We start from the raw sequence: 15638 nt of genomic DNA, 5'->3' as shown, positions 1-15638 counted from the left end.
GCATAGTTACATAATTTTTTTTTCTTGTGATGAGCACTTTTAAGCTCTACTCTCTCAGCAACTTTCAAATATGCAGGACGGTATTATTCATTGTAGTCACCATGCAGTACGGTATTATTAATTGTAGTCACCGTGCTGTACATTACAATCTCATAACTTAAATCATTGTTTTCTGTTCTATCATTCTTCCTGGAAACTTTTTAAAAATAATAATATTAGTTTTATTAACTTATCCTAAACTGCATAGCATATAGATTCCCTACTCTTATGTTTTGAAAAATATTACAGTGCCATAAAAATTTACAGGACCTTGAGTCATATCTGCCAACTGCCATAGCTTTTTGCCATGTAATTGCAGGTACTTCTATCAATATTATAATAAATGTTCCTCTCTTGATTTAAGTTTAACTGATTATGTTAGACTTGCTCCTTGCACTTTGTGGCCATTTCCGTGTTTGAAACTTTTTGTATGGTCAAGATGAAATAAATACATGTCAGAGCATGTTCAAGGCATACATTTTCACTAATTAAATTTTTATTGTCTTTTCAGTGGGATCTGGGGAAGCAAACTAGGCAAATACATGTGTTCAGTCTGTCATCCTGACTTGAAAAATTCTGTTTTATACTGCTGTTTTTCTATATATTTGGTTACTTTTTGCCCTACCCATCCCTATGTGTCTCTACTTGTGAAGTGCTGGGAGATTATGTAGGTTTTATTATCATTTGTTACAGTGATCAAAGATTCTTGAGACAGTACACTCATTATATGTCAGGGCTGGCATAAATTTTTTAAAAAGACATACATTAAAAAAGACCACAACATTTTAACCTTTTTTACACATACAACCAATGGCATTAACATTCACATTGGAATGAGTGGGAAAACTGAATGGAAAATGCTGAGTCATGGGACTTCACTCAGTCCACTGGTTAAGACTCCGTACTTCCACTGCAGGGGGCAGGGGGTTGATCCCTGGTCCAGGAACTAAGATAAAATCGTGCATGACACGCAGCATGGCCAAAAAAAAAAAAAAAAAAAAAAAGCTGAGTCATGAATGCCGTCCACAGTTTTATGAAAGGCTGACTAAGCTCAGGCTAGATCCACCACAGACCCCACTGCTTTGGGCCCAGGAAATCTGCAAATACCATTCTCGATTCTTCCACTGGAGCAGAGAATTGTGAGATTCAGGAATGGAGTGTGACACCCCAAGGACCCACTGCATGGGCAGTGTTCCAGGCTCACTTCAAACTCTCACCAGTTCAGTGTCTGGGGACCGGCTGACGACTGAATCTGTGTCTTCTTGAAATGCATGAAAGGTCACCTTTTATGTTTTCACTGTTATTTCTCTCATGTGGCCCCCAGAGCAGGTTCAGAAGAGTGAAAAGGTTATATTGCAAAAAAAAAAAAAGTAGTTGCTTTCACATCTACAATACGTACTGCCAAAAACTGGGGCATATCTGAGCCTGGGAGGGGACTGAAAAGCAGTACTTGAAGTTAAAACCACGTGCATTTAGGAGTTCTATCCAGTCCAAAATCTGCGCACTGAGACAACTCACCAGGATCTTTGCGGGGCTCTGTCTGTGAGGCTCCAGCGCAGGCACATCTCTCTTCCTGACCAGATGAGGGATGGTGGAGTTCCTCAAAAAGGCGCTCAGCTCGGGGGTGTCTTCGGGGGGGGCAGCGGGCTGCAAAGAGCGAGCCAGAAACTGCACATCAGGTACATGAGCACTCGGTACCTTTTCATTAGCCTTGAGTGCTAGGCAATTTTTTTTTTCTTGACTATGATTCACCTGAGAATTCAGACCCGTTCTCATTGACCAGCAGCATACGCATCAGCAAGATGAACCACACTGGCGGCAAACAAGCCTTTCCATTCTCCAATCATAGGAATTCCTGAAGCCTGGGGAAGGCACTCCTGGAAAGTTTATCTTTGTAAGCATAAGATTTTAAGCAGAAGTGATTTCCCCGTAAGGGCAGAGAAGGTGGAAGTGACTTTCTAAGCGTGAGCTGTCATTTTCCCATTACTTTGCTCTCATTGTCGATCAGGGAACCGAGGAACATTCTGTGTGGTGAGATGCATCCTGAGGTGGCAGAAAAGTGAGGTGCTGATGGTGGGGAAACAGCCAGATGTGGTCAAGGACTTGGGCGTGTCTGAGCCCCAAACCCTGTAGCTGTTAAGTACTGCTCCCTCAGGAGAGAACTGTATTGTAATGAAAATGACTCTTCCCTAGCACACCACGTGAGCACTGTGCCACGATGGAGCTTGTTTTCAGCCCTGAGTTTGTTTTTCAAGTGTTCCTGAACTTACGATGTTATCTCAGGCTCCGTTCTGGCCATATCTGATCACCAAATAAATATTTTGAGAATTCCAATAAATCACACATAGTATCCCATTAAAATTCTTTATTTTAGACCGACTGAATATAAAACCTAATTTTTTGCTCCCCACTACCCGTCCCTGACAGCACATCTTCTTTTACCCAGTCTTTTTTTTTGTAGTCACAGGAAGAATCCTAGTATGCTTGTCTCCGTGGAATGAAAAAAGATATTCCTACACTGCAGCTGAAATGATAGTGCTCATTACGTCCTAAGAACCTAGAAAAATCTACTGGATAAACAGAAAGATGGAGTCCAGGCTTCTTGGTGTGACACAGCCCTCTATATGCTGACCTCTGCCTGCTGCTCCAGCCTCCCCTTTGCATCACGAGGCCCGGGCATCCTGCTTCCCAGCGAGCAGGACCACGCTCCGCTCCTGCCCTGCACCAGGCTGATTCCCCGAGGCCTGTCTGATGTTGCAGATGATGGCTCTGCTCTCCATCAGCACCTATCAAGCTGTACAGTCACTGTCTGCCAACTGGTCTGAGTTGCCCCATGAGAAAATGTCAGATGAGAAGCATAGAGTCATATGTAACATCCCAACAAATATCAGGAAAAAAAGAGAGGAAGGAGACCCAGCCGGGAAAAGTCACAGGGGGGGAAATCAGATGTAGGAGACAACCCAGGGAAGTGTGATTCTACAGGAGCCTCAGGAAAAGAAAGTTGCAAATATAGTGACTAATGGGCTAGATTCTTTGCTATTCCTGCCATGGACAGGTTAGGGTCTAATCCCCCCCCTTAAGCCTGGGCTGGCTTCAGGGACTTGCTTGACCAAAAGAATATAGCAGAAAAGAAAAATAAATGAAAAATAAGTGACTAAGAATGTTAAGTCCTGCAGAGGAATAAAGAAAGGGTAGGACTAAAAGGATTCACTGAATTTGTCACTTAAGAAATTATGGACATATCATCCAGCAACTCCACTTCTGGATAGTTACCCGAAGAAAACAAAAACACTAACTGGAAGAGCTATCTGCACTCATGTTCACTGCAACACTATTTCCAATAGCCAAACCTGGAAGCAACCTAAGTGTCCACCAGTGGATGAACGGACAAAGAAATTGTGCTAAACATATACAACGATATACAATGCAGTATTATTCAGCCATAAAAAAGAAGGAAATCCTGCCATTTGTGACAACACGGATGGACCTTGAGGGCAATATGCTCAGTGAAATAAGACACAGAAAGACCTTATGATCTTACTTACAAGTGAAATCTAAAAAAAAAAACCAAAAACAAAAACAATCACGAAACAAACTTATTAGAGAATAGATTGGTGGTTGTGAGAGGTGAGGGTCAGTGGTGGGTGAAATGGGTGAAGGGGATCAAAAAGTACAAATCTCAGTTATAAAGTAAATAAGTCCTGGGGATGTAATGTATAGCATGGTGACTATAAGTAACAATACTGTAGTGTATATCTGAAAGCTGCTAAGAGAGTACATCTTAAAAGTTCTCATCCCAAGGGAAAAAAATTTGTAAATATATAAAGTGATGGATGTTAACTAGACATCGTGATCATTTTGCAATATATACAAATATCGAATCATTATGTTGTACATCTGAATACAATAAAATGTTATATGTCAATTACATCTCAATTTAAAAAAAACAAGAAAAGAAGAAAAAAAGAAGTTATGGATGCCCTTTCCAGAGCAGGGGATTGGTATAGGTGGAAACTGAACCACAGAAGCTAAAGAATGAATGGGTTTAGAGAAATGGATAATTAATTGAAGAAGTATGAAATTAAATCTCCATCTTATTCTCATATTAACTAATTCCTAATGGCTAAGGGATGAGGTGCAGCTTTATCCTCCAAATAAGAAAGCACTAAAACAAAGCAAAATAAAACATGAATATTCTTAGCAGCTATTTATAACGGAGACAAAAGATAGTAACATAAAGCTTTAAGGACATAAAGAGGATGCTGGTTTAAAAGTTACGACATTTATACAAAAGACTACTGGACAGTTTTTTTAAAATGATGTAGAGCTATGTAGTAATTTAGAAAGATATAAGATCTTAGTAAGAGGAAAAGGCCGGTTACAAAATTGCACACATAATACGATTTTTTTAAATGGCTGTTTATTTACACTGTGTGTCAGAAATAGGACTATTTAGAATAGCCATCTAATTGTTAGGCAGTGGTGGAGTTTTAATGATATTAAGGAAGTTTTGCTAATTACTTTTTAGGTATGATAATGGAATTAATGGATTTCTAAAGAGTGTCCTTAATTATTGGCAACATACAATGAAATGTTTATGGGTGAAATGAAAAAACAATGCATAAATAAATAGAAAATATAACAGTAAATGGGTGATGACATTACTAGAAATTAAATATTTTCTTCTTTATGTTTTTACATCTTGCCTGATATATTCCTATGATGGACGTTTAGTACCTCTTAAGATGAAAACCAAAAAAATTATAATAAGAGTAAAACAGAAGTAAGGAAGTAGGGGTAGCAAGCTTGGCTAACAATGGAAGGGAAAAGAAATCCGTTCTTGGAAGAGGCTACAGAGGCAAGTTATTTGCTTATTGTTTGTTTTGAAGATGGAGGAAATTTAAGTAACTTTATAGGCTCCAAGGAAGGAGCTAGTAGAGAGGAGATTGCAGATACAGGAAACAGGGGGAATAGTCGATGCAGCAAAGTTAAATTTGGAACTGGGAGAAGAACTTTCCTCTGAAAGTGCGGGAGAGGAACTGAGGATGAGGGAGCGACGATTGGAAGGTGTGTGTGTGGGCGGGAGGCGGGCGGCGAGGAGGGGTTTGGGATGGGAAATGGGTCATTTGAAGACCGTCTCACTTTAAGGTCACCTGCTAATAGTAGTGATGTTCGGGAGACTGGGTAGGAGGTACGGGGAGAGGAGTGAAGGTCTGGAGAAGCCGGTGAGGAGAGCCGGAGGGAGAGACCATCAGATGGCAGAGGGGAGTCTGCAGATGCTGCGGCCCAGTGAGCACGAGCCGCCCTCGGGCTGCAACAAGCCCGCAGGCTAAGTGGTAGAGAAGCCAAAATCTGGGAGGGTGCAGGGACTTGGAAAGGATAGAGGACAAGGGAGGCGAAGTAAGGGAGCTTGTACAAGAATGTTTTAACCAGCTCCTCGTGGATTCCAGGCTTGGCAGGAGAGAAAGCATGGCCAAAGGCAGCCTTGAGATTGGGGGGGGGGGGGGTGAACTGACTCAGAGAAAGTTTTCATATCAAGGAAGAAAAGGGCTACTGGAGAAAGGAAGTGAGAAAAATAGAAAAACAGGAGACTGATTTAGAGTCTTGGATGCTGAACTGAATATTTCAGAGGTCAGGTAGCTAGAGGTGATGATCAGAGCCCTGGGATGATGAGGTGCCTGGGAATGGGGTGAGGGTCAGCCCCACGGCCTTTGCAGTATTCCAGGACAATGGCAGGTGAGCCATGAGTTAGCTCAGGGATACTCAATGGTGGAGAATCTGATAGAGAAACCTTTACAGCGTAAGATTAAAACTTGAGCTTAGACAGAAAATTCAGAATTGTGGAAATCTTTAAGATTCCCTTATATGTTTTCCATCATACACTCTGTGTGTGTGTGTGTAATTTTTGCTTTGAGATTTGTTATGTCCAATTTCTTCTTTTTTTAATAGGTCACTGGGAGACATGTTAACTTTGTAAGTAACCAAACTATAGAGCAGAGATGCTGGAAAGAACTAGGGAATATTTTTTATTCCCAAGGTATAGCCTAGTAGTAGTAGTAGTAGTAGTAGTAGTAGTAGTGGTAGTAGTAGTAGTAGTAGCAGCAGTAGTAGTAGTAGTAGCTGTAGTAAAATAATAGCCCAAAGAGAAGAAAACTCTTCAACTTCCTGTGTGTTCATATCAGATGCAGCTTGTGTACAGATAAAGTTATGACACAACCTATTGTGGTGGTCCCTGGTGTACCATTTCTCACAAATATTTCTAAGTGGTCTCTCGGTTAAACAAAGGACTTTCTCTGAGCTAGAGAATGAACTATGACACAGCAGGGGTTGGTTGATAAAATGTGTTTCTTTCTTTTAGTGACATTGTTTTACAAACAGAGGAACGCCACGCTTAAACATCATCATCAGAAAGTCTTCCAATGGCTCACAACACAGTTTTCTCAAATGGCATTCCAGAAATTATTTCAAAGGACAAAACAAAATACAACCCAAAAAACAAGGTAGAAGTTATCCAAGAAATGTAAACAGTTAGTTAAAGGCTATTTTCCAGATGAAATTTCAGAGCCTGTTTCACAATGGATCATGAACCCATAAGTCAAGTTTTTCCTAAATCTGAAACCCTTAGGGGTGAGGGAGGCTGGCCCCTTAGCACCTATGTTAGGCGGACTTTCAGTTCAGGGTAATGTTTGCTAAGTGCTATGGAAGCTGGTGGTAAACACTCATGTATCTTCTTTAGAACAAACATGAAAATTGCTTCTTTCTGCAATAAGGAAACAATTGTTAGCAATATGGCTCTCTCTCCAGCTGCTAGTCAGAATCTGACCCCAACAGGAGTTTTCTATTTTCATAAATCTTCACAAACTCTTACTCTAGTATAGGTTTAAATTGACAGATTAAAGGGATACTGTGTGGCTGGAATGTGCAATGCAGTTGGAAATGCAGCTTTGGAAGAAAAGAGTTGGGTGACATTAGATTAAGGGCTCTGTGAATCCAAACAAATGCAACACATGCTATTTTTTCAACTTGTTTGTCCTTTGCCTTTGGATTTCAGATATTCCTAGAACACAAGAGGTGGTGCCCTTCTCTCCTGTGACACTTTGTAATTAAATCGAAACAGAGACAGGTCCAAGGGGTCGGCCCACCATGTCATTTTCTTTAAGACATAAATGTTCAGGATTTGTTGGGAGAGAAAAAAACCACAACGGTTTTTTAACCTCCTGAACAGTTCATGCAAAGCATAACTGAAAGAATCAATTCACTCCTTTGGTGATCTTGAAGCTTAGTTGTTGGACATGTGTTTTTACATTCTGAAATATACACGAGAACTTGAAGACCATCTTAAAGAGAAGATAAGGCAAAGAGAAATAGACCTCAGAAAGTGTATTGTCTTTGGTGGCTGAAAATTGGTAATGTGATAAGTAACACTACTACAGGTAGTGTTATAAGTAACAGGTGAATGAAATTCCTCTATCAGAGGGAGCAGGAGAGAAAGGAGAGAGAGAGGAGAGAGGGAGGGGAGAGAGAGAGGAGGAGGGAAGGGCGGGGGAGAGAGAGGGAAAGGGAGACGGAGAGAGAGAGAGCTGGGCTGGGAGCTGCTGACCTAGGAAGTACCGAGTGTCCTGCACTCTGAATTAACAAGAAGCAATAGCAGATAGAGGCAGTTATGAAGGAAGAAAATTCTCTTAAGGATAAGACAAAACTATGCAAGGTTGCCAAGCCACTGTCTGATTTAAAAAAGCAATTTGCAGGGCTATAACCCCTGATGAACAGTTTCTGTGTTTCTGCTTTCCATGTCTGCACTCTCTGGTTGTAATTTGGACTTCCTGTGGGAATGGTCTTGTTCAAGAGATCAGTTCTCAGTGGTAACGTCCTGCTTTCCACGGCTCCAGAGACAGGTCTCCATACCTTGGCTTTCTCTCTTGCTATCAGTCATCCTAGTCCGGTCCCCGTCAGATCATTTTTACCTCAGGATTCTCCTTTCTTGAACTCAGCCCCAGAACATTCTACTGTGATCTTAACACAGGTTGGATTTGACCACCTTGTTTGTCTTCCTCTCTGGGCACAGTCTTACAATCCGTAGCTCTGTGTCCCAGCATCTCATACTTGGCTGTTCCTGACAAAATCTTGCCAATTAAAAAAATTCTTCACGCTCTATGCAAATTTGGTTCCTTAATCGTGTTGACTTTTTCAACTTCATCTTATCGAGAGATCGTAGCCTGTTTGAAGGACTCTCCCAACCCCAGGATAGAGTCCACCAAAATAAGAAAATTGGTAGTTTGAAATCATTATTTTACTGCCTTTAGAATAGTTGAGAAATACTTTACCCAACTCTAAAATTTTATTCCGAGAAGGATCTGGAACGAATTAGATTTAATGGATTGGTCGGAGTGCTGCAGACAGTAGAAGGTTTCAAAATATTTCAGACGGTAGGATGTGGGGAAATGGCCACCTCCAAACCCTCTGTCCCTGCCCTAGACCATGGAGTCTGGAAGTAGAAACTTCACGACCACCTGCTTCTGCCCCAAGGCTTGTAGAAGACAGAGAAATGAAGTGGAACTATCATGGGAGGAACAGAAAACCAGAGACCACAGCCTTTTCACTGGAGTTGGGAGTGAAAGCCGTGGTGACAGTGACACTCCCAAGGGCCACCCCTTATGCTTGCTTGAGCTGCACTCCGCAAGGGGCTGTGCACCTCACTCAAGCTTTTCCTGAAGCCCATCATCTCCCCGGGCTTCTTTCTACCCCCACACTCAGACGTTTGAACAGTGTCAGAAAGCAGGCTGAGTGGGTCCCCGCGAGGGCTAACACGAGGCAGGCACTTACAGATAAAAACCTCACACCCTTCTGAATGTGTCCTCCCTGTCCCCAACCCTAACTTAGTTGTCGATGCTCTGGACTTGGGTAACAAATGAGTGGGATGTGGGTGAGATCTTGTGCCCACTTTCTCCTAAGACAGCCACAGGTCTTAGGAGAACACGGACATGGTGGTGGCTTTCCAACATGGTCAGTGTCTCCTCTTCAAACCTTGTGGACATTCGGGTAACTGATGGGATAACCAAACAGTACACTTCCTGTTAGAACTGAACCCGGTCAGGCCTATTTGGACTTAGAGGCTGAAGTGAGGAGAGTGCATTTGGAAGGCATACTTAATTTATAGGTGGGTTGTATTTCAGAAGGTTTTCAGCTAGATGTTTGGCACTCAGAATACCTTTCTCTTTAGAAATGATGTTTTAAATGGTGATTCAGTTCTCGGGCCAGCCCACAAGAAAATCTACTTTATCCACAGTATGGCTTTGATGCATACAACTAAGTATTTGCAATAAAAAATAAAGCCAGGGCCGTTGCTACATGAGTAATTTTTAAAAATAGGAAAAAAATGGTTGTGTTAAGTACATTACGTTAAATGCTGAGAGACTTAATTAGAGTGAAGCCTTGTGGAGATTCTGCGGAGATATCTGGGGAATTTCAAAGGTTTTGGAGTTGGTGGCACTGGTTCCTTAAAGTGGGTGGCCTAGAAAATGTTTCAGAGGAAATCTGATGGTTTCTAATTCATAAGCCAATCTCCTGAGAACTTGTGAGAGTTGGAAAGAGTCAGTGAAGGAGAGAGCTATTTTCTGTGGTAAGTGGATAAAAGTGAGCATATACATAGGAGGAGAAGTGGACTAAAAGATTGTATGTGAACACAAGAGGAAGGGATTTTTTGTGAAAGGAAGTCAACTGAACAGCTGAAGAGGAAAACATGGTGGGGAACTCTGGAAATCCTCTGGAAGAAATTTCAGAAAGTTGAGGTGGTGTTTCCTCCTCTGATAGGTCCATGGTTGGGACATTTTGGTGGCTGATCCAGTGGAGACTGGAGCATCCTCAGAAAAGACTTGTAGATGCAGAGGTTTTAGAGACACTCACCACCTATCCCTCTACTCATAAAGAAATTGTAGAACCATAGAGTAAGGAATTGTACATTCGTCCACCCATAGGTAAGATTTAATACTGTGGTTTGATTCTGCCTATGCGAATATATTTCAGTGTTTTGATCCTGCCTATGAGAATATATTTCTGTGGTTTGATCCTGCCTATGCGAATATATTCTGTGGTTTGATTCTGCCTATGAGAATATATTTCTGTGGTTTGATCCTGCCTATAGGAATATATTTCTGTGGTTTGATCCTGCCTATACGAATATATTTCTGTGGTTTGACCCTGCCTATGCGAATATATTTCTGTGGTTTGACCCTGCCTATGCGAATATGTTTCTGTGGTTTGATCCTGCCTATGCGAATATGTTTCTGTGGTTTGACCCTGCCTGTGCGAATATATTTCTGTGGTTTGACTCTGCCTATGCGAATATATTTCTGTCTCCTTTTTCCTTATACCATATCCATCCTCTCTCTGCTCCCCAGTTAAAGAACTAAGTTCCTAAAAAAATTAGATAGTTTAAAATAAAACTATCTATACTCCAATTAAAAAAAAAAACCCTGGCAATTAGCTTTGATGCAAGAATCTGAAATCGATATGAGATTTAAAAGTTTACCCGGCCTATTCTTTTGACAACAACAAGATATAATAAATAATTTGCTAATTTCCAATTCATATTTAAGACAAAGAATAGACTGTTTAGCTTTGCATTATCCAGAAAGAAAGAAATTGCCAAGTAAATTAATAGTGACTTCACCAAGAAACTATTTAATAGCTTAAGAGGAAAGTAATTTCCAAGTACTCTCAACTGTTTATAGCTGCTCATATAAAAATTGATTATCAAGTTTTAAAATCTATTCATTGATGAAAGCTCATTTAGACTCTTTGGGTCATACTTGTTAAATATAGGTAAAAGTACTTTGAGAACCTGAAAGTAGTAACATTTCAAGTTTTCCATGAATTCAGAATTTCAAGAATTCACGACTTGTTATACTTAGTTATTTTAGCATGCTGTTACTTCCTATTGTAATCAAATCTTATACTCAGTTTCTACAGATGGAGTTTTATAAAATAAGCATAACTGAGTTGCATTTTAAAAAGTACTAGCCTCACAAAGATTCTTAATCAAAGTCTATACTTTAAGGAATAACTGGCTAGCAGGGAATGCAGGTAATGGGGACATACTCCCACCCAGTTTGCACGAATCTGCCAATGTTTAAGGCTAGTTATCTATTGGTACCATTCCAGCCAGTGTAAACGATTGTTAAATTGCAACAAAGAAAAAAATAACTCACCACCAACACACGGCACCAAGTTACATAATATGTACAAACATATATAAATAGTGTCAGATACACACTAAGCATTACGCTCAAAGAGAATTAGAAACCTTCTGCATAATCCTGTGCTCCAAGAATCTCAGGACTGAAATAGGGTCTCAGGTGACTGCAGAACAAGAGATGTGAACGTTTTCATTACTTAGATGTTATCCATTAACATTTAAAGACACTATTTTCTAATAAGCTACTGTCCTTGAAGATGTTAAAATTATCTCAATGAAGAGCAAAGAGAGAGGAAATGGAGTGGGGCGGGGGAAGGATGCCAAGGAGGAAGTGTTTTAAATAATTCTGTGGAATACAAGTGACCTTATTTATTAGTTCCCCATGAAGAAGGAGGCTTGTTGCCCCACAAATCCGTGAATACTGGACCCCCTTTTAATCTTCCTCTCTTTGAATAAAAGGCATGTTGGGTTGAAGAAGAAATCCTTTCATAATGTCAGTGCCCCAGTGCCACTGGTTGAGAACAGAGGTGGACCTGCGTTCCGGATGATTGAATTAGTATTTCCCAAAGCCCGCCCTCTGCTCCATTGATAATGGAGACATCGTGTCCCTGCCAGTACTAGAGAGTGTTAATGAAGTTCTCTTTTGAGGACAACATCTCATTAACAAGGGATTTTTTTTTTTCATTCAAATGTGACATTTTCAAGGGCTTACACTCATTAATTTCTTTCCTTCCCAGAAGGAACCCAAAGCCAGATTTGGGTTTTAATCTGGACAGAATCAGCTCCGTGGATGCTTGAGGTCCTGGGTAGTGCAAGTGTGACTCACAAACCAGCAGATGGTGATCGGGTTGGGGGTCTGCAGAGAGGCAGAATCTCAGACCCCCTCCAGACCCTGTGTCTTACAGAGACCTCCAGGTGATTCGGATGCGCTTAGAGTTTGAGAAGCCCTGACCTAGGTGCCTCTATAAGCTGGGGGTTCTCAGGGCATTGAGATGGCCTTTGGCAAATTATCGCACTTCACTACTTGCTATTGGCAACATCTGGAAAAGCCCATTTTGGCAAAGATCCTTATGCTTTTTGGCAATATACCAAAAAAGACTTTATAAATAGCATTTTGTACAAATTCTCCAAAACATGACATGGGGTCTATTTCTGATTTGGGTTTAGTCATGCTGCTAGTCAAACCATATGTAAGAGGTAATATTGAAAGAGGCTAAATGAATGACAGATTACCATGAGCAATAAAACCAGGAGAAACTGAAGTTTTCTAGGAGTGATATTTTAAGTTAGATCTGGTATTTCACCTATAAAAGTAAAAGCAAAGATCTGATCAATTATCACTGAAGTAACATAATTACTTTGCTTTTTATTTTTAGTAAGCCACTGTTTGTATTTTCTCTTTACCATGAAAAATAGAGCAAAGCTGCTGGTTAGACAAGGCTCCTTACCTTTATATCCTGTGGGTTGATATCAGGATTTGTCTGACATCGCAGAGGTCCCAGAGTTTGAATATGCAAAATGTAGAGGAGAAATTCGTCCCGGGCAGAGAAGGGCCAGCCCACCTCCAGAAGGGCATCACTGATGGTGCTTGGTCCATTGTTGTGCAGCTACAAGCAAGGAACACATCACGGAATGGTTAGCACAAGGCAGCAAGATGAAATCAAACTCCGTAGACTCTGGACCTCTTCTAAAGAAGCATTTATTTTGGCTTTAAGTCAAAGCCAAAATATGGACTTTGACCACAAAAATAGGAAGACAAGAGTCTCTATAAGCAAGAGGAGTTCTGAAAGCAAGGTGAGCTGATGCTGAGAGAAGACGATTCAATCTGTGAAGCTCTAAGGGTAGAGTTCCTTTGCAAAGACCAGATTCACCATGTCTGATAATTGCGCAGTTTACCTGACATTTATATTAATCTAATCACAGTGCTAGGAATGCCATTTTAATTATATGCTTTCTAAACTTGGTTATTCTTTCTTTCCATTGAAATGTGCCCCTTTCCTGACTACTGATTTGTCAATTGCAACCATATGCAATGCACTTTCTCTCACCCTCTGGAAAAATGGCTATCCATCAAATACCACAGATGGTCCGGGCTCACTACAGTACACTTCAAGTGTGCATTTCAAAGCTGAGCTCCTTCTGTTTTAATCAACGAATCTCAAGGAAAGAAAGGCCACAGTGCATAAGGAGATGAACATTTCGAACACAAGAATCCTATACTTGCAGGACACAAAACAGCTTGCAGGACACAAAACATTAAGTGGATTTAAATTTACTGTGGTTTTCAAAAATTCACTTCAAAGTTAGCTGGGACCTTTTGTCCTTTTTTTTTCCCACAGTTCTGACAATTGTAATGATCCATAAAACAATTTATAATTGGTTTTGCTTATTAGGTGGCTTGTTTAATTCATATTATCAAAGCAACATAGCATCCTTTGATAAAAGTATATTTTGAGACATGAGATTAGCCTGTAAGAAATGTTCAACGATTGCTTTTGGCACTACTGGTTATTACCCTAAAATTTTATGATCCATTTTGCTCAGATTAGAAACAGGGCTGCCCTGAGAAGGACTGAGTTTGAATGTTTTCAGACTTTAAAGTTTCACCATTCTTAAGGAGAAACTAGTGCACACAAGGTTTAATAAATTATTTGACAATAATTTTTCTTCCAGCTAGGTTCTTAATCTGAATGGCCTTGGGGACTGTGTTATCCTTTCATTATCAAGAGAGCTTAAGCCAAAGCGTTGATCCAACTTTGGACAGGGCTTCTGATTCTGGAGCACAGGTTGGGCACATGGCAGGCTTTCATGTTGACACTGCACAGGAGGTGATGCTTCTTCCCCATACATGTAAGCAGCTCGTCAGTTTTGAAATGGCTTTATTGTTATCCTTAGAGAACGCTATTCGTATCCCCTGTAGCTTGAGATGAAAGTCACAGAACTATTGGGTCAGCGGCATGCATGACACAAGAAAGGGATAGGGAGCATTAACCAAGAAGGAACCTCAAACGGAAAAGGGCTTGGAACATCATTTTCACCAGATTTCCATTCCTGGCCCCTTGAAGATGAACAGGAAAAACTGTTCTCCACTGATAGCATTTACTTTATTTAAAAAAAAAAAAAAAAAAAGAACAACTATTAAACTAACCCTTTACTATATCTTGGCTTCTAACTATAAAAAAATTTAAATGTTTCATATAATGTGTTCACAAAGCTCTTCCCTATAAACAATTTAACACTTGAAGTGGGATCAGATCATCAGGGCTTTATCAGGAGCTCCTGGTTTGCTTCTGAAAAATCAATGGACTCTTTTAAATCTCAGAATAAGATACATGTCTGATTGGGGTTAGTCGAATGAACAGTAAAATTATTCTTATCTATCTACCATCCACCCACATTATATATGCATTTTGGGGGGTACAATTGTGAATAATCCATACAGTTTTCTCTGTCTGGTAACTTCTGGTTGGTGACCCTTTAGTTTAAGAGGTGGGTGGGTTTTAAAAATAGCTGAAAATGTAGGAAGAAGTGAAATAAAGTCTAGGGAGCTAGTCATTTTTAGAAGTAGGCTGTACAAACATTAAAAGAGAGGAAATAAAGAGCATTTAAAAATGAACAGGGGGGCTTCCCTGGTGGCGCAGTGGTTAAGAATCTGCCTGCCAATGGAGGGGACATAGGTTCGAGCTCTGGTCTGGGAAGATCCCACATGCCACAGAGCGGCTGGGCCCGTGAGCCACAACTACTGAGCTTGCGTGTCTGGAGCCTGTGCTCCGCAACAAGAGAGGCCGCGATAGTGAGAGGCCCGCGCACCGCGATGAAGAGTGGCCCCCGCTCGCCGGAACTGGAGAAAGCCTTCGCACAGAAACGAAGACCCAACACAGCCAAAAATAAATAAATAAATAAATAAAATTTTAAAAAATGAACAGGAACAAGATAAAATGTTTCTCACTGTATAATGGCTCTCGCCACTAAAAAGCAAGTGGCCGTAGAGTGGTTACTTAACAGGACACTCCCAGCACCCACTGCAATATGAGAGCAAACGAGGACAAATCTAGGCAGGATATAAACAGCTCCGACCTCAGATCGGTGTCTTTTATTATTATCAAAGAGCATAAGAACAAACCGTGAACACAATTTCAACAGAGACAACGGCTACCTCATAAATATGTTCCACCAATGGTCCAACTCCCTCCTCCTTGCGGGGCTCCTCTTCCGGTTCCCAGTTACGAATGGGCAGAACGATCTGCGGAGGGTGGGATACCCTGAAACATGGAATGTGACGTCAATGGCTGGTGTTGGCACATGTAAAGAACGCTTCACTTGTGTGGAGTACATTAACAGCAGCGGCAAAGAGTGACTGTCAATTTATTTGAATAGATATTTCCCGCAAGGAAAAAAGTAGTGA

General features: G+C 40.8%; 1 protein-coding gene across 1 annotated transcript in view; it reads right to left on the bottom strand.

The window, feature by feature from the left end:
• Nucleotides 1-15638, bottom strand: part of ITGA8 (integrin subunit alpha 8) — a 182473-nt gene that overhangs the window by 33744 nt on the left and 133091 nt on the right. Inside the window, exons 24-26 of the mRNA XM_061178163.1 lie at nt 15390-15495; nt 12682-12840; nt 1558-1686 (exon numbers count right to left, since the gene is read on the bottom strand). Coding sequence (XP_061034146.1) covers nt 1558-1686; nt 12682-12840; nt 15390-15495 — 394 coding nt within the window. The remainder of the gene's footprint in view (nt 1-1557; nt 1687-12681; nt 12841-15389; nt 15496-15638) is intronic.

Source organism: Eubalaena glacialis, chromosome 2, assembly GCF_028564815.1.
Source record: "Eubalaena glacialis isolate mEubGla1 chromosome 2, mEubGla1.1.hap2.+ XY, whole genome shotgun sequence".
Lineage (NCBI taxonomy): Eukaryota > Metazoa > Chordata > Mammalia > Artiodactyla > Balaenidae > Eubalaena > Eubalaena glacialis.
The sequence above is the reverse complement of the archived record's forward strand: the minus strand, read 5'-3'. Positions and strand labels throughout refer to the sequence as shown.